The sequence below is a fragment of the Peromyscus leucopus genome, chromosome 14 (assembly GCF_004664715.2).
Source record: "Peromyscus leucopus breed LL Stock chromosome 14, UCI_PerLeu_2.1, whole genome shotgun sequence".
In the NCBI taxonomy this organism is placed as follows: Eukaryota; Metazoa; Chordata; class Mammalia; order Rodentia; family Cricetidae; genus Peromyscus; species Peromyscus leucopus.
This window is the reverse complement of record NC_051075.1, coordinates 81,840,718-81,860,293: the sequence shown is the minus strand read 5'-3', so window position 1 is coordinate 81,860,293 and position 19,576 is coordinate 81,840,718. Positions and strand designations below refer to the sequence as shown.

Below are 19,576 nucleotides of genomic sequence, written 5' to 3'. Positions count from 1 at the left end.
AATCGGCCGTGTTGGTTAGTATTGAGGGGAGATGCATGGTGTGAGTCCAGTGCTACAGGCCCAGTAAGTCCCGTTGGGAGCCACGAGATAGTGGGGTCCTGGAACAAGTGCCCGGGAGCGATTACACAGGTGTTGGTGGGTGTAGGGTACTGTCCCCAGACATAGTCCTTGTCCTGACACCTCGGAGATTGTGAGCTTATGCTGAGGTGTTGAGGCACATCCTGACGGGGGCGAAGAAGAATTGGTGAAGCTTCCGACTACGGCCACCCCCTCATAGTAGGGAGGTGTGGAGACTAGGCATAACCAGCACTCCTGAGTCCGATTTGGGTTGGTAACATTGAGGGCTGAGTAAGCGCCCTCTATAAGATTCAATAGCCGGTCTCCCGTACCGGGCCTGGGTGGCTGGAGGGTGACTGGGGTTATAGTAGCATTCGGAGCCGTGCTTGGGCGAATGGCCGAATTGGGTCGGGGGGTAGCCCTCGGGGGTGCCGGAGCGGGTAGAGATGGGCGCTTTTGGTCAGAGAGAACCTGGTTGGGACCTATAGAGGCGGAGGGCTCCGTGATTTTAAGCTTAATCGTAAATACGACTCCCTGGTCCCGTCCTATCATGTAGAGCCTAAGTCCCCACGTTTTACCTTTAATCCAGTCTTGTGTTATCTCTCTTCCCTTCTGAGTAAAAGATATATTCAGGGGGTTACAGGTGAAATTTACACAGGGCCCCCCCCTGCCAGTAAGTGTTATCTCTTCCTAACGTGACAGTTCCCCAACAATGTCCTTGGGTAAGGGGACGCCATGAGTGGCTTTCTCCTTGGGTAGTCCTCTTTACCCTAATTAGGTCCCAAGTGGATGAAGGCTTCCAATAGGTATTACCAGTTGTTTCACATCCCCATGCTTTACAGAAGTAACTTTCATAACCCCCACATTGTCTAATCATCTTTCTGTCCCTACCATCCCGGGGGCAGATGTAGAAGGATAGTTGTGACAGGGCTGCCCTGGTTTCAGGGTGACTGCATCCGTATCTCTCGTCACTACATTTGCAAGTTCCCTTACCATCCTGACAGACGTCTGGTGCTCTGGGGTTCATGGGGTCAGTGGTAGGGATGTCCCAGTCCTCTGACCCTGCTGCTAGTTGGCAGAGATCTGGGTGCAAGTTAGGCCACCATGTAAAGGGGGTGTGAAGGGCGGTCGTTTGCCAGACCGTCTCCCCAGGTTGTGAGATGACCTGCCAAGTGAGCCTCTTAACTAGGTGCGGGCTCTCTGCCGCCCTAGTCCCCTGGGGTAAGCGGAGATCAAGAGGAGGGGGAGGAAGAGGAGCTGCGGGCCAACCTTATTTTTAGGGGGTTTCGTGTGCGGCGCACTGTCCATGTTGACTTTCTGGATCCTGCTGGGTCGGGTTCCCTGGCAGCCTTCACATGAGAGGCGTGGATCCATGCAGCAATCCCGTCGACCTTGAGTGCAGTGGGGGTGGTCAGCAAGACAGTGTAGGGCCCCTTCCACCGTGATTCCAGGTTCTTGGTCTGGTGTCGTCGGACCCAAACGGAGTCCCCGATCTGGAAGGGGTGGGGCACCACCGGCTTGTCTAGCTGCTCCTGATAAGCTTTGGCCAGGGGCTTCCAGATCTCCCTCTGCACCAGTTGGAGGGCTTGAAGATGTGCCTCTAAAGTAGGGGTGGTGGCAAAGATGAAATATCAGGATGGAGAAAGCTTACAACAGGAGGTGGGGCCCCGTACATGATCTCAAAAGGGGTTAGGCTATGTGGGCCAGGAGTGTTTCGGGCTCGGTAGAGAGCTAAGGGAAGTAGGAGCACCCAATCTCTAGTGCCAGTTGCAAGCGTTAATTTGGTTAAAGTCTCCTTGATTGTTCTATTAGCTCGTTCTACCTGTCCTGAGCTTTGGGGGCGGTATGCACAATGAAGTTTCCAATCAACCCCCAATAGTTTGGCCACCTTCTGACTTACCTGGGAGACGAAGGCAGGCCCGTTATCTGACCCCAATATTTGAGGCATCCCATACCTGGGGAAGATTTCTTCCAACAGTTTCTTTGTTACCACGTTAGCCGTCTCATTCTTGGTTGGAAATGCCTCAATCCATCCGGAAGAGTGTCCACGAAGACCAGGAGGTACCGGTACCCGTAGAGTCCAGGTTTTATTTCTGTAAAGTCTATTTCCCAATGAACACCAGGACGATGGCCTCTTTGGCGGACCCCCTTGTTCAGATGAACCTTCCCTGCATTGACTTGAGCACAGGCTGGGCAGGTAGAAGTTACCTGCTGGAGTACCTGATCCTGGTTCAGCAGCACTGCCCCGGTGTTTTCTCTATCTAATAGGGTCTTCATCTTGTTTTTGCTCAAATGGGTCAATGCATGGAGGAATCTCAGCATATATCGGGTATGGGTGGTTGGCATGACCATCCTGTCCCCTAGTATATATGCCTGTCTTCCTTGTTCCCAGTCCGCCCCATTTTCTTTGCTAGCTCATGGTCTTCTGGGCTATAGGGCACGGGGTCTCTCTCAGGCTGTGGTTCTTGTATAGCCATTAACTGGCTGTTTCCTGCTGGCTGGGAAGCCACTGTTCGAGCAGTCAGATCTGCCAGCCGATTCCCTCTGGCTGCCGCCGAGTCATCCTTTTGATGCCCCGGGCAGTGGACAATACTGAGTTGGAGCGGGAGGAACAGGGCCTTTAGGAGGTCTAGGATCTCTTTTTTGTTCTTGATTTCCTTACCCGCGGACGTCAGCAAGCCTCTTCGTCTGTAGATTTCCCCGTGGACATGCGCAGTGGCGAAGGCATATCTGTTGTCAGTATAAACTGTGAGCTTCTTACCTTCTGCCATCCGGAGAGCTTGGGTGAGCGCAATCAGTTCTGCGCGCTGGGCCGATGTCCCGGGCGGGAGCGACGATGCCCATACCACTTCCGATTCGGTGGTTATAGCTGCCCCGGCTCTGCGTTCCCCCTCTTCCAGGAAACTGCTCCCATCTGTGTACCAGACAGCGTCTGTGTCCTTAAGCGGCTGATCTGTCAGATCGGGGCGGGTGCCATGTGCTTCGGCTAGAATCTGGAGACAGTCATGCTCCTCGGAGGGGCTAGGCAGTGGCAGCAAGGTAGCAGGGTTAAGGGAAACTACCGGCCCAAAATTTACCCTGTCTGAGTCCAGTAATAAAGCCTGATAGTAAGTCATTCTGGCATTAGAAAGCCATCTGTCCGGTGGTTGTCGGACCAAGGCCTCCACTGCATGGGAGGCCAGCACAGTCAACGGCTGTCCAGAGTCAGTTTTCCGGCATCTTTGAGTAATACGGCAATGGCTGCCACCATGCGGAGGCATGGAGGCCATCCTGTAGCCACCGGGTCCAATTTCTTGGACAAATACGCTACAGGTCTCCTCCAAGGTCCCAATCTTTGCACCAGTACCCCTTTAGCAAGGCCTGAGTTCTCATCCACAAACAGCTCAAAGGGCTTGGTCAGATCTGGCAGACCCAGAGCCGGGGCCTCAAGCAAGGCTTTCTTGATCTGTTGGAACGCTTTCTGATGCTTCTCCTCCCATTGGAACATGGTCCCTGGTTTAGTGAGGGGGTATAATGGGGCTGCCAGTTCGGCAAAGCCAGGAATCCAAAGGCGGCAGTACCCAGCCGTACCCAGGAACTCTCGAACTTGGCGGGGGTTCCGAGGAGGGGGATGGAGATTATCGTCTCCTTCCTTGCTTCTGTTAACCATCTTTGCCCCCCGCTCAGGGTGTAGCCTAGGTAGGTGACCTTGTCTCGGCATATTTGGGCCTTTTTGGCTGAGGCTCTATAGCCCTTCTGCCCAAGTCTGGCCAGTAAGGCTCGAGTGCCCTCCATGCAATCGGTTCGACTCCTGGCCGCCAGGAGTAGATCGTCCACATACTGGAGCAGAGTCAGGGTTGGGTGTTCGACCCGGAATCCGGCCAGATCTGCATGTAGGGCCTCATCAAAGAGGGTTGGGCTATTTTTGAAACCCTGCGGGAGCCTGGTCCAGGTTAATTGTCCTGAGAGCCCTTTTTCTGGGTCCCTCCATTTGAAAGCAAATAGCAATTGACTTTGAGGGTGCAGTTTTAAACAAAAGAAGGCATCCTTCAGGTCTAGCACAGTGTACCAAACGTGGGTCGGTGGGAGGGTGCTCAGAAGGTTATAGGGGTTAGGCACCGTGGGGTGTATGTCCTCCACCCGCTTATTGACCTCTCTCAAGTCCTGGACCGGCCTGTAGTCTCCTGTCCCCGGTTTCTTAACAGGCAAGAGAGGGGTGTTCCAAGGTGACTGGCAGGGCTTTAACACCCCTTGGTCCAGGAGTCTCCGAATATGGGGCTTAATCCCCTCATGAGCTTCCCGTGACATTGGGTACTGTCTGATTGAAATGGGAGTCGCGGAGGCCTTTAGTGAGATCATCAGCGGCGGCTGATCGCGTGCCAGCCCCAAGCCCCCAGTCTCTGCCCAGGCCTGAGGAAACTCTCTCAGCCAGTTCTGTAGCTCTTCAGGTGATTTCTCCGGGGTTCTGCCTCAAACAAACGGTATTCTTCCTCTAAGCTGAGGGCAAGGATTTGTAGGGGGTCTCCTTTAGGACCCGTGACCCTTGGTCCCTCCTCATCAAAGTAGATTTGTGCCTTCAATTTGGTTAATAAGTCCCGTCCCAACAGCGGATGGGGCATTCAGGTATATGCAGGAAGGAGTGAGTTACTTGCCCTGATGCCAGTTGGACCTTTCTCTCGGTAGTCCAGTAATACCTCTTGTTTCCAGTTGCCCCTGCACCAGTGCGGAATGCCGGCTAAGAGGCACTCCGGCATGGGTTAGGACTGAATGTTCGGCACCAGTATCAACCAGGAAGGTCACGGGCTGCCCCCCGATCTTGAGGGTTATCCTAGGCTCAGGGGGGGCTCCTGGCCTCGACTCCCCTAGTCCTCTAGACTAAGGAGGTCCACAGTTTTGGGCTTGGGTCGGCGGGGTCCTTGTAGCTTCTTGGGCAGTCTCGGGCCCAGTGTCCCTTCTCCTTACAGTAAGCACATTGATCCTTATCAAGGGGTGGCCTCCTTCACTCTCCCAAACTATCTCCCTCTCTCCGCTGTCCCTTAGACACAACGGCGGCCAAAACCTTTTTCATTTCCCTATGCTGTTTCTTGTCCCTTTCCTCTTGTTTCTGCCATCTCCTTTCCACACGCTCTTCAGGAGTTTCTCTCTTATTGTACACTTTCTCTGCTTCCTTCAATAAGTCTGGCAAACCTAGCGCCTGTAAACCTTCCAACCGCTGCAATTTGGTTCTGATATCTGAGCTAGACTGATAGATAAATGACAGGATGACACCTGGTGCTTGCCCTGGGTCTTCTGGATCATACGGAGTGTACATCCTATAAGCCTCCTTCAGCCTCTCTAAAAATGCAGCGGGTGATTCTTCCTTTCCCTGCATCACATTCCTTACCTGAGCCAAATTGGTAGGCCTTCTGGCGGCCGCTCGGAGACCCGCTAGGAGCAACTGGCGATAGAGACGTAGATGCTCCCTACCTTCAGGTGTATTGAAGTCCCAGTCTGGGCGGGTCAAGGGAAAGGCTGCCTCGATGATATTTGGGAGTTGGGTTGGCCTCCCGTCATCGCCCGGAACCTGCTTCCGGGCCTCCAGGAAAACTCTCTGCTTTTCCTCTACGGTTAAGAGGGTCTGCAGGAGCTGCTGACAGTCGTCCCAAGTCGGCCTGTGAGTCACTAGGATGGACTCAATCAGGCCGGTCAGGGCAACAGGATCCCTGGAGAAAGGGGGATTATGTTGTTTCCAATTATAAAGGTCTGAGGCAGAAAAGGGCCAATATTGTAACTGATGATTGGGTCCTTCCCGAAGCGGGAAGGCTCTGGACTCAGTGGGGGGCCGGCTCGGCGGCCCTGAGGCGGCCTGCGATGGGGGACTGGACTGTTTCTTTTTCTTCCTCCGAGTCTCCAGCGAGCGGGGTCATCACAAGGGGGCGGCCACCGGGAGGTCACAGCCGGCGTCGCGACTAGGGTCACCGCGGGCACAGCCGCCACCGCGAGCACAGCCGCCGGGGTCGCGGCGGGGGCCGCCGCGAGCACAGCCGCCGGGGCGGCGGGGGCCGCCGTGAGCACAGCCGCCGGGGCGGCGGGGGCCGCCGCGAGCACAGCCATCGGGGTCACGGCGGGGGCCGCCGCGAGCACAGCAGGCAGGGTCGCGGCGGGGGCCGCCGCGAGCACAGCCGGCGGGGTCACGGCGGGGGCCGCCGCGAGCACAGCCGCCGGGGCGGCGGGTGACGCTGGGGGGGTCGGCTGGTAGGGCGGTGGTTCATTCACCAGCATGTCTAGGAGAGGAGAGTTAGGGTCAGGGGAAGGACAGGGGCTTGGAAGGCTCCCTGTGGGGAAGGACTGGGTAGAGAGAAGAAAGGGGATTAGGAGGCGCCGAAGGCTGGGGAGTAAGAGGGGGTTGTGGGAGGAAGGGCTTGACCCAGGGGAATGGGTTTTCAACCAGGGATCTCCAAATGGTGATGTAGGGAACCTGGTCTGGATGCCCATGGGGGCTAGGGGCAAACACCTTCCTCTCAACCTGGGAAATGAGAGAGAGATTAAATGCCCCTTCCCGTGGCCATCCTACATTCATCATGACCCATTCAACCTTACAGAGGGTCATCCATTTATTTTTCTTGATGACTACACCTTCATTTCTGCCCCGGCCTTTTACGTCCGACCAATGGGCAGTAGTTAGGCTCAAGGGGGTAACGACAGTCTGTCCCATATTAACTCCTGGATGGAGAAGGATTAGACAAAGAACACAAAACGAACCGACAACACAAGCAAGAAACAGTTTCGCTGCGCGGCTCCGGTGTAAAACCGAGAGCAAAAACTCAGATGGGGACACGGAGTGTTTAAATTCTCCGTCCCCTACCAGCACCACGTATTCTTCTGATTCGGGGATGGCCCCGAAAAACCGTGCCCCAGAGGGGACTTCAGACCGTGCCCCAGAGGGGACTTCAAACCGTGCCCCAGAGGGGACTTCAGACCGTGCCCCAGAGGGGACTTCAGACCGTGCCCCAGAGGGGACTTCAGACCGTGCCCCAGAGGGGACTTCAGACCGTGCCCCAGAGGGGACTTCAAACCGTGCCCCAGAGGGACTTCAGAACGTGCCCCAGAGGGGACTTCAAACCGTGCCCCAAAGGGGACTTCAGACCGTGCCCCAGAGGGGACTTCCCGTGCCCCAGAGGGGACTTCAGAGACCCGTGGAACGTCTTCCAGGGTTGCAGTGGCGAAGTCCGAGCTCGTCAGCTCCTTCAGCCCCACTGACTCCAGACCGATTCAGGCGCGCAAACAGACAACATTCAACATTCAGACAAACCGACAACACTCAGACAGGACAGAGATGACATACACCAAGGCCGGCCGGCTTACCTCCTGACAGTGGGTCGGTGGTCCCGAGGCGGAGGGGTCTCTGATCCCGGACGAGCCCCCAAATGAAAGACCCCCGAAGGTAGTCTTCCCTCTGGAGAGACCCTCGCCCAGAGATCACACCGAGACCACAAGTCAGATGCAAACAGCAAGAGGCTTTATTCAGGAACACAGGTACCCGGGGCAACACAGTCCCTCCAGAAGTTCAAGAGACTGGCGCGCCCACGGGCTGGAGTGGAGGGTTTTTATAGGGTCTGGCAGCAGGAGCACGAGGAGCTCGGTTTACAGGGATCTGATTGGACGATTCAAATGAGGCCAGGTTCAAACTCAGGACAGCTCGTGGGTTCTGATTGGACGATTCAAATGAGGCCAGGTTCAAACTCAGGACAGCTCGTGGGTTCTCCCCGAGCTCGACACGCCTGCTGTCTGGCTCCAAGTTGTTTTTCTGACCTTTAGTACCCTTTTCTGGGGCCAGGTGGCCGACCGCAGACACCCTGAACTTTCCTGTACTTTTCAGGCTTAGCTCAAAATGGTGTTAGGCTAAGCAAGTTTGCTGGGGTCTTTCAGTTTTTAATGAATGCTTTTGATGTAGAAAATCTCGTTGGACAACTTAAAGTTTAGAAAGGCACACTTTCAATAGTTGAGCAAGGGACTCATTGAGGTCAAGGGACAATCACAAAGATAGGCTGGTGATTACTAGCTGATGTGCCTTTCTTGCTAGAACAGGTTAGTGATGAAATATTTCTTATGCCCGTTTTTGCCCACAGAGGTTTCCTTGTGATATCTGAGATTGATTTACCCAGCAGGACTCCATAAGTGAACGATTGCACCATGGGCCTGGGTACCAGGTGATTGGAAGGGTCTTCTGCACTTGATTGTATCTAGCAAGGGGGGCTCCTTTCCTCACTTCTTGGAATTGTTATAAAAAGCCCTTTTGAATAAAGTTCTTTGCTGGTAGATAAGGATCCAGGCCCACCCAAAGTTATCCTGTGTTTCTGTCTTTCTCTCTCCCCTCTATATTTCTATATAAATCTCTTGTCCCTCACTCCTCAAAAGTACCCTGGGGTAAAAGGTGGGGGTGGGCCCTCCACAAATGGCACCCAATAGGGACCAGGAACGTGGCAAAAGGAAAGAGGGGGCATCATGGGAACAAGGAGGTCTGCTGGCAAGGAACTGAAAAATAAAAATGACAATATTTTATTCTCAGGAGTGAAAGTAAAGTGGCTGAAATATGCCCAAGTGAGGTTGCAGCTTGTATCACTTTCTACGTTTCTCTTTTTATCTGCTCTCTCAAATCTCTACTAAAATTAGGTTTAAAAATGATCGTAGAAGTAAGTCACAGCTGCAGCGGCCCTGCAGCTGGAGCTCGAAATCTGGCGAGGGTCACAGAGGTTAAACAGCACTCTAGACACCCAGTTTCAGTTCCACAGGGAAGCAGCTCTCTTTATTCCTACCAACATGGGCTTATATACCCCTCCAAGAGCAGGAGTCAAGGAATGGTTACTCTGTATCTGGAGGCAAGCCAGACACTGTTTTCCAAACAGGAAAAACCACAGGGGAACTGATCCCCAACACCCTCATGAACCCAACTGCACATTTCACACAAACAACTTAACTGGGACTGAACAAAAAAGGGCATTTAAAATTAAGGCAGCAAACTTACTGCTGACAACACACAGCGATGTAGGCTTAGGTATATTAAGGTAGAATAGGTTTTAGGCATAAGGATATTGTGTAGGCTTAGATATATAAGGATAGAATAAGTTTCAAGCATAAAAATATTTTTGTAGTCTTAGCTATATTAGGGTAAAATAAGACTTAGGTAAAATAGAAATTTATAATAGAGTATTCCCTCAAGCATGGATAGGACCTGGGGTGCACAGGGAAGAATCGAGAACTTAGAAGTCACTGTGAGCTTGGCAGTCTGAGCAGCTTCAGAAGATACAGGAGCCACCAACAACAGGGGACACCAGAGCCAGTGCAAGTGGCAACAATCAGACATTGGCAGCTGAGAACTGCGGAACATCAGTGCAGTGCAGGTGGCAGATGTCCCAGATAAGAAAAAATATAGTAATAGGAGGGAAACATCAAGGAAGGAAGATGTAGAAGGAAAACTTCAGAGAACTTGTAGAAGGATATCAATTAGTAAGAAGTAGAGGAAAAGAGCAGGGTAAAGAACAGAACAGAGAGAACAGTGTAGGAATGGCAGAAAGACAAAAATAAAATGAAGAACTAAGATTTGGCCCACAGAGAAATCTCCTGTGTGTGTGCAGTTGTGCTGACCCCACAATTCTTCAGTACATGACCTGCTGAGGGCTGGTCCCTTGGCAATTGGCCACACCAGATTTCAAATTAATTGCTGACTGCTCTAGCAACTAGCCAGCTCTAGGTGTTCCTCAAAACCTGCATCCCAGAAAGCTTCAAGGTAGCCAGCACCAGGTGGTCCAGCCTTACAAACTGCTGCAAATGCCGTCTGCAAGCCCCTGACCCAGAAGGTGCTGTAGAGCCTGGTCTGGAAGGGAAACAGTCTGCTCTTTCCAGACTGGGCCAGCACCCCAGCTTCCTTGGGCCCCACTCACCAGTGACATTCCTGTGACAGCAAGGAATAGTTAGCCATAGATTAGATTACATGTCATCGCAGTCGTTTATTTATAATAATAATTAAGAAAAGGCTGGAGTGTTAGATTTAGACCTGGGAAAAATGGCAGAGGTTTCTATTCAGTCTATCAAAACAGACACCAGCTGCCAGGTTCTCCTTACATCCCTCAGTCCCTAGCTGTTACAGGGTCATCCTTGCAGACAAACCCTCCTCTACCCTAAATGTCTCCAGTCAAGGAGTTGGGCTTCCCTTCCCCAGCTGCCCTTCCCTATGTAATCCAACTGTTTTAGTTACCTGGTACTTCTCTTCTCTCCTTTGGGTTTCCTGGCTGCTGCACCCTGTTCCCCTCTCTCCACCCTACTTTCCATCCTCTCTCCTGACACTGATCAGTGTAATCTTCATTCTGGACTCTCCAGATGCCCTGCCTCTGGCTAATCTCTCCACATGTATATCATAAGCTTTCTCCTCCACCATACCTGGAAGCAGTCACATTTCTTTGTTTATTTTATTTTATTTTTTATTTATTTTTCACTCACCAAAAACCTTCCCCAGTCACCCCTCCTCCCACAGAATTACACCTTAGGCACCAGCTGAGTTTGCAGTCCGTAGCTTCCTTTTATGTTTAGAACAAAGGCCAGAAGTTATGAACAAAATGCAATGAAAGATATGATGATGAAAGTTACAGATTTAGTAACAGAATCAACTATGAATACAAACAGGTCAGATCTGTGCCTGATGTGTACAGTTATCAGGGAAGTCAGAAAGACATGAGAACTTTTGGTGTGTGTGGCCTCACCTCCCTCATGGCTCCCCCAATGTGAAACGCTGTCCTAATCAGAACAACACTGAGGCTTTGCCCTGAAAGTCCTGATGGAGAAAATTCACAAAGGCTGCGGACCTTCTAAGAATTTCATCCTGGTGACCTGAGCAGAGTCATTTCTGCAATCAGAGGTGATTTTCCACACATAGTTCATGTTAGACTGTGTGATGTACATATTTAAAACTTCAGAAACGCAGAACTGTTTTCACAAACCATAAATGTAGAGAACGTTCTGAGAAGTGAGTAGATAAAACGATAGCAGTGACCACATAAACAGCAATCAACTGTTCCTGCTCCTGATCTGAACTGCTCCTACTCTCCCTGTGCGCTCTGCGCCCCCTGCTGGTTCTGAGCACCGCTGCAGGGAGGTTTGTGTCTGGGTTCTCACTGAAGATCCCTCACTGTGTCTGCAGTACAGAAATAAATGGCGGTGTCTTCGGCTCTTAAGCTGTTCATTTGCAGGTAGAGGCTACTTTTGGAATCATCTCTTGAGATGGTGAATCTGCCTTTCACAGACTCCGCATAATGTGTTGCATAATTATTAGCTTTGTTTCTAATTTCCACAACCCACTCCAGCCCCTTTCCTGGAGCCTGGCGGACCCAGTTCATCCAAGCATTACTGAATGTGAATCCAGAGGCTGCACAGGAGAGTTTCAGGGACTTTTCAGGCTGCACTAAGCCTCCCCCAGACTCCACCAGCTGCACTTCACTCTGGACACCTGAAAAGACAGAGCATCCTGTCAGTAAGCTCTCACAGATATCCACTGACCCTCACACTCATGTCCACTCACACACCCAGTATCTCTCCTTATCTGTAAATTACCTTTTAAAAGAGCAAGAAGGAAAACCCAGCTCAGTCTCAACTCCATGCTGGAAGTTCTGTGTTCAGTGATTAACACTGAAAGAGAGGACTTGTCAACCCCGAGTTGGGTTCCTCTATCAGAGCTGTAGGGTCAGGGCTGGTTTTCATGACCAGAGGAGAAAATTATTTGCATGTCTTCCTGCTATATCATAAACTTAGGGGCAGGAACCTTAGAGAAGATGAATAATGCTTCAATTATCTGAGGTGAAATAAGAATCTAAGTGGCATTTATAACATCAAAGTATCAATTGTTTTCCCAGTCATGTAGTTTAGTTGGTAGAGTATTTTTGGCATGCCTGAAGCCCCGTGTTCATTCCCATCATTTCATGCTAGGCGAGAGGTTGGAGCAGGAGAATCATAGGTTTGAGTTATACTTGTTCTATATGAAACTGTGTGTCAACAGAGAAAATGAAAGAAAGAAGGCACATAAAAAAGACAGTTATTTAGTATTTAGTTTTACATAGAAATATAAGTTTTCAGCCTTACTTGATTGTACTGTGTAGTTATAAAAATTACTGCTGTTTTCATAAATTATTAAATTAATAGGAAATAAAGATCAGAAAAACTAATATATAAACATTTAGAAAATATTATAATAGTCAGGCAGTGTTGGCCCACACCTTTAATCCCAGCACATGGGAGGCAGAGGCAGGCAGATCTCTGTGAGTTCAAGGCCAGCCTGGTCTACAGACTGAGATCCAGGCAGTGTCCAAAGCTACACAGAGAAACCCCCGTCTCAAAAAAAGAAAGAACTGTTGTATAAGGTTCAGTAAATTAAAAAAAATGCATTCATTAACTGGAATTAACCAACATTGGTTGAGGCCATAGCTCAATGGTATAGTATATCACACATAAAGCTCAAAGACTGATCCACAAAAAATAAAATAACTATTATATAAATATAAGTACAATCTGAGATTATTATTTAATAATGATAAAAGCACACTTCGAAGACCTGAGTTTACCATTTAGCTCTATCAGGGCTGATCTTCCCCATCTACGATATAGACCTCCTCTTCCCCATCACAAAGGTACTGCTGGTATTTCTGTGACCCCCCCCCCGAAACACCTAGTAACCCTATTTCCTCCCATGCCATATCCTTCTGCTCTCCAGATCTTCGAGAACTTGCCTTTCTCTCACTACAAGTCATGTGTACTGTTTTCCATAGCAAAGGTCCACCTGGACCTTGAGAGGTTTGCCTGCCCTGGACCACCAGGTAATCCATCTCCTTCCTCTCCCACAGGCTACTCCCTTCCTGTGACCTCCCTTCTCATGCCATCTTGTTATCATTGCTCTTTCCCATGTCTTAGGCAGTGTTCACCATGGTCTTTTTTTTGTCCGAAGTGCTATTTAGACATTGCTTTTACTTAGCACATAGGTCTCCTACTCAATGTTCTTGCTTTCCATTGATGCCAGACTGCCCAGCCTTTTCAGAATTTTTCGTCCCTATGCCTTCTTTAGCAGAAGAGTAGCTTGGGTTTTCTCCACATTCCCAGGGCTATCTAGTATCAGCTTCTCAGGTACCTGAGCAGTGTCAAGAATGGGCACATGTGTGGTGGTAATCTAATTATACTGAAATGTGATTTTGATTGTTTGTTAATAAATAAAGTTGCCCGGGGGTCAGAGCTATTAGAGCCATAGCAAGAGTGTGTCGGTGGTGGCACACGCCTTTAATCCCAGAAAGCCAGCCTTTAATCCCAGGGAGTGGTGGTAGAAAGCAAAAAGATATATAAGACGTGAGGACCAGAAACTAGAAGCATTTGGCTGGTTAAGCTTTCAGGCTTTGGAGCAACACAGTTCAGCTGAGAGCTATTGGGATGAGGACACAGAAGCTTCCAGTCTGAGGAAACAGGACCAGCTGAGGAACTGGTGAGGTGAGATAGCTGTGGCTTGTTCTGTCTCTTTAAATAGACTAGCAGACAGGAAATAGAGCTCTCATTCGGGAGGCTGGGACACCACAGGCGGAAGGGTGAGATTTTGGCTCTGAGCTCTGACCTCTCGGCTTTCTCTTTCGAATTGTTTCTGTGTTTCTTATTTGGTGGGACGGTTGGTTACATCTATATCTGGCACCCAACGTGACAAGAATCCATTAAAAACCGCTTGGCTTAGCGGCAGGTCCGCTTTCCCGCAAGGGCGGCAGACCAGGCGGCCGGTTACCTAGTCCGAGCTTCTAGCCCGGGCCTAGGTCTGTGAGCAGCTTGCTTAAAGCCGGTGTTACAAACAACTCAGACCTGCCCTGCCGAACAGGGCCCTGCCTGTAAAGCCAACGCAAGTGGTCAGAGTTTAAAGAAGCCAGACCCAAGCCTTGACTTGGCACAAGAGGGAACACGTGGCTGCATTTAAACTTTAGCCAGCTACGCTTTCTTGTTCTCTCTTTCTCTCTCTCTCTCTCTCTCTCTCTCTCTCTCTCTCTCTCTCTCTCTCTTTCTCTTTGGATTTACACCTGGGATACTAGGTGGCTGTTTTGAATATACCCTCGGATTTCTACTGTTCTACGCAGATTTGGTAAGTCATAAAGGAAACTATTTAAAAGACAATTTTTTTCCACATTTAAAAAAAAATGGGTTTTATGTGTACATTGGAAGAAAATTGGTTTTTGTTCGAAATATTAGGCACTCTGACAATGGAACAACTATATGAAAAGATTAGTATTATGGGAATTATGCAGTTTATCACCATGCTTATTCTCATTTTACAATTTAAAAAGATAGTCAATTTAAGTGCCAGGATAACAGCTATAGAAGATCATAAGGTTGTAGAAAGAAAGCCTGTTTTCACACAGTCACCCTTAATTTATCCAATTAACAGTGAAGTTGTTTCAAATTGGGATCATAAGGTTGTAGAAAGAAAGTCTATTTTCACACAGTCACCCTTAATTTATCCTGTAACTGTACAGCAGATGCCTGATCAAATGATGGCTACACAAAATACTTGGGCTCCAATTGAAATGTTGGATTTAAAAAGGTTTAAGGAGGCAATAGTATCTTATGGCATGCATTCCCCATATGTAAAGCAAATGTTAAACTCTTGGTCAACATATAATAGGATAATACCACAGGACTGGCAGGACCTTGCACAAGGTGTTCTGGAACCCAGCCAGAGACTTCAATTTCTGACTTGGTTTAAGGAGGAGGCTAAAAATATAGAAAAACAATGGAGGGATAAAGGAATACAAGTTTGCCAGGATCAGCTTATGGGAGAAGGTCAATATGCTTCAGCACAAACACAATGTTTATATGATGGCCAAACCCTAATTTTATGTCGAATGGCAGCCTTGAATGCATAGGACAGAGTTGAGGAACCAGGAAAAAAATCTGAGTCATTTACAAAGGTGAGGCAAGGCCCAAAAGAGTCTTTTACAGACTTTTTACAAAGACTAGCTTCAGCAGTAAAGAGAATGGTCTCGGATTCAGAAGCTGGTAAGGCAATAATTGAATCTTTGGCCTTTGAGAATGCGAATGCAGCATGCAAAAGAATAATCAGGCCATTAAGGGCAAGATCTGCACCTATGGAAGATTGGATTAGAGAAACAATTAATGTTGAGGTTGATGAGCATGATGATACGTGGGTAGGAGAAGTAATTTCAAAAGGTTTGAGGAATGTTAGATGTTTTGGGTGTGGAAAGCAAGGACATTTTAAAAGGGACTGTAAACAGGTCATTCCTAGAAGCAATGTTTATTCAAGGAACAAGGGCAACAGAATGCCCCTTCCTTCTGGAGTATGCAGAAGGTGTGGTAAGGGAAAACACTGGACCAATGAATGTAGATCAACAAAGGACAGACAGGGTAATCCTTTGCCTCAGTCTTCGGGAAACTCCCAGAGGGCCTCGCGCAGGCCCCAGTGCAAATCCAGTTCAAACCTTTCCTGCAGCTATAGAGGAAATGCCTGCTCTGGAGAGCGATTAAATAACCAAATGCCTATTGGAATAAATCATGCTGGTCAGGTTGATGAAACAGAGAGAATAGAAAATTCAGGAGAAAACATAAAGAAAATTTTTTGGCAAACTTCTATTAATGAACAAAGACCAAAATTAATGATAAAAATAAATGGTGTTTTGTTGTCTGGTCTGGTAGACACAGGTGCGGACGTTACCATAATTGCACCAGAATTTTGGCATCCAACTTGGCCTCTTCAGGAGGTAAACGTTCAACTGTTAGGAATTGGGACATTATCTCAGGTGAAACAGAGTGCAAGATGGCTCAAATGTACAGGTCCAGAAGGACAGAGAAGAAAATTAAAACCATATGTGGCTAACATAACTATGAACCTGTGGGGTCGAGACTTGTTGCAACACACATGCTCATGGAGTAGTCCTAAAGTACAAACATATTTTTTGTTACTCCAACACAATGTACTCTGCCTGCACAATATCTAAGCAGAAAGGTAAACACCAACCCAGCTACAAACACTGTGACTTACAATGGTGTCCTTCCCTCAAGACACAAATGTTTTCTGACTGTGTTTTAAAAACATATCTTTATACCCTCAGATGAAAGCTCTTACTCTCTCATTAATGAGGCTCTTGTTTTTAATTGTAGATGAAGACTATTTCAGAGATCCATATCAGGTAAACATGCAGAGAACAAGTGACCCTGGGATGGCCAACTACACTTGATACCCCTTCAATGTAAATCCTATATAGAAGGTTCAGGGAAAGACCTGAGGAGAAGACAAAAAGATTGTAAGGTCTAGAGGACAGGATGCCACTGTGAGATGGTATCTTCTGTGCAAGACTGGGAGGTTGTACCCCAGAAATTTCAACAATATTGATGCCTAAATTAGACCTCCCAAGTACAGGAGGAAACCTGTCAGTCCCCCATTCCTCAATGAGGAACTACAGGTAATCAATGACTGCTGAGGGAGGGAGAATCTTTTTTCTTCAAGGACAAGCTCCCTTATGGGATATTCAATTCCAAGTTCACTGCTCTAAACATATGTGCATATACATAACAATAACCTGGCTCAGTATATATCACACACACACAAACACACACACATACAAACACACACACACACTCACAGAGGTAAAAATATTTACTAAGTTGAAGAACTCATGCATTTGGGAGTGAGTGAGTATTGGACAAAGGAGGAATTTGAGTGGGTATCTTGAATGTGTACAGCACTTGGGTTAAGAAAATTCTCAAAAATTATTCATCTAATTCCCACAAGGAAATCTATTCTCATACACAACACCTTGGTAAGTGGTGTGTGTTCAGTGCTAAACATTGAATGGGCAAACTGGAGTATACCGGGGCTGGGCAGGGACAGGCTTTGTTTGCATTTCCTGCTGCTGTATAATGAGTTTTGTCGTGAAAGCACTACACATCAGATTGCCTAGAACAAAAAAAAGAGAAAAACCTGAGTTATTGGGAAAAGATTAAATAATTACCTATTATTTATTACATATTTGTTATATAATTCAATGTCTTATTTCATTGTGCTTTTTACCACACACAACTCTGTGCCTTATTTACTCCACAGAGGTCATTATGATAAAATTTTCATAATATCAGGACTAACAATTTTTGAATGTTGAATCCTGATATTAAATTGAAGATATTTGTTTCAAGTGCGTAGCTTAGTGTACTTTCATATAAAATGACTTGTTTGTGATACCCAGTATTGAAAAACCATGAGATGTAAATTCTCTAGAGTATTATTTTCCTATAAAAAATTCTAAAATTTGAACAATTTTATATTTATCATCAGTCTGGTGTGGGCTGTGTTGAGTTGTAGCACTCCTGTATATCAGGTCACTATTTTTAAACATTTTCAAAGTAATAAATGAATCAAGTCTCACGTGAATTCCAAAATGTGGAGAGAAATATAGAGCCTCCACCCTAAGTCTATGTTCTGATGTCGTTCCATGTCTCCAGTCCTGCATCCTCCCTAGGACATGACACTCCATACTGATAGGGATAAAACTCAGCATGAAAAGACTTGAAATTGCTTCTGCATTGTAAAAAATTGTCAGACTCCAGTTTTCCAACTGATGAAATTGTCCTTCTGTGAGATAAAGTGTCTTCATGGTGACTTAAGAAGCCCTTTGAATTATGTCATTTCTGTTTCTGTAGCATTCCCAGGCAATTGACATAGACTTTAGGAATTACCTGAATTTCTCCCTGTCAGATCTTGATTCCTTCTAGAGAAGACTTGTAACTGCCACAGGAGATGGTCTTCTAGTCCTCATATATGTTTAAATGAGTGTAAAAAGCTTTGAGAAGAGCCAGGAAACAACCTTTCTGGTTCCTCTGCACTTACTCCCCAGACTCTGTATAACTAATTTATTTTGGTGTTCTCTTTTTGCTGTTTCATGGCAAAAGTATTTAGCAACACTATTGATTACATAAACTTGACATCATTTGAAAATGATAATATACAATATCTGACTGTGTCCCTTTGTGTTTACATTGATAGGGCATTATCTCCAATTGATTAATCTCACTCCCATGTAGGATTGCTCTAAAATGCTTGTAGGTAGTTTATAATCACATAACTATTCAATACAGGTCAGGAAGGTTGTCCTAGGATCTTTGTGTAACTGTGATGCATCAGGACAGCCATAACATGAAATTCTATAAAGGATGGAAGCTTTGTTTCTCCTTGAAAAATCCAACCTAGCCCATAGGAAGTCAGCCCTTTGAAACACGCATTAGTCCATGTAGTTCAAATCTAACAGCAACCCAAATTCATTTCACAATTAGTTTTTTTGGTAAATGATTGCCCCAAAAAAACATCGTTAAGGGAACCCTTCTTTCCGTTCTATCCTCACGCTGTGGTTTATATTTGAACAAGAAAACTCATGATGGTGTTGATACCTTACATTGCACAGAAGACAAAGACACATACACACAAAGATGATACAATTTTTAGAAACAGAGGAATGATCACCAAGTGCTCTTGATGACATGAAGAAGGCTCTTATATTCCCAGCTGGAATCACACTGCTTTGGCCTCAATGTTAACTAAGTAGCAGTCCAGCTTGTTGCCAAAGTAGCAATTTCTACACCTTGAGGACTCTACACCATGACATCCAGCTACGTCTCTAACAATAAAATAATAAGGAATTTGATTGCTAATACCAAAAGCAATTCAGAATTAGACTTAAATATAAATAAATATACAAAATGACATTTATTATGAAAGACAAAGTGACCAATTACAAGTCTATGGGGACAAATTACAACAAAATATTTGATGTGTCAGGTAAATCCAGTTGAATTGTGAAAGGGGATTTTGTTTGTGCTGGTATTGTTGATTAATTTGTATTTTACTGGCCCAAATAATATTATAGTTTATTCACAACTACTCCAGCAACATTCCCAGTCTCCAACATGTCTGAAATATCATTTATCATATAATTATACATATCTGATATATATAATATATTATAATATTATATATATATATGATAATGTGTTACCACAGCTTGTTTTTTTGTTTTATTTATGAAAAATTATGTCAATAGTGCTGGTCACTAAGAAAGATCTGGTATACTCTAGGGCATTGTGAATCAGCCTCACTTTATTTCAAGCAGTCCTTTTGAAAAGTTTACATAGACTATATAAGACTGTGATGTGGATTGGACCAAGAGCAGAGTGACTCTTCTCCAACCCAGATAGTCCTGCCTCAAGGACCTAGACTGTGGGACACAGGCAGTCCCCAGGAACCTCCACCCATCTCTGTCCCATTTGCTTGCCTGGGGGAAAACTGCAGGCAACCTCCTCACCAAAATACCCTCATCAGACCCTGATATCTACAGCACCCATGCCCTACCAATACCCATCCCTCTGTGACCACTGTGGCTTCCTCAGAAAAAGAATCTGCCTGCTCTCATTGGTTCAGGATGTGCTGACCAGCAGGGAAAACACCTGGGGACAGGCTCCCCCACCAAAACTCCCCATTGGAACCACCAAA

At 47.0% G+C, this 19,576-nt stretch overlaps 1 pseudogene and 1 gene segment (V, D, J or C); both read right to left on the bottom strand.

The window, feature by feature from the left end:
* Positions 1–1,289: 1,289 nt before the first annotated feature.
* On the bottom strand, positions 1,290–6,730 carry LOC114688584 (annotated as a pseudogene).
* A 4,450-nt stretch (positions 6,731–11,180) lies between these two features.
* Positions 11,181–11,726, bottom strand: LOC114688590. The segment is given in 2 exon segments: positions 11,181–11,515; positions 11,620–11,726. Coding segments are annotated over 2 exon segments (381 nt in total).
* Between the last annotated feature and the right edge of the window lie 7,850 nt (positions 11,727–19,576).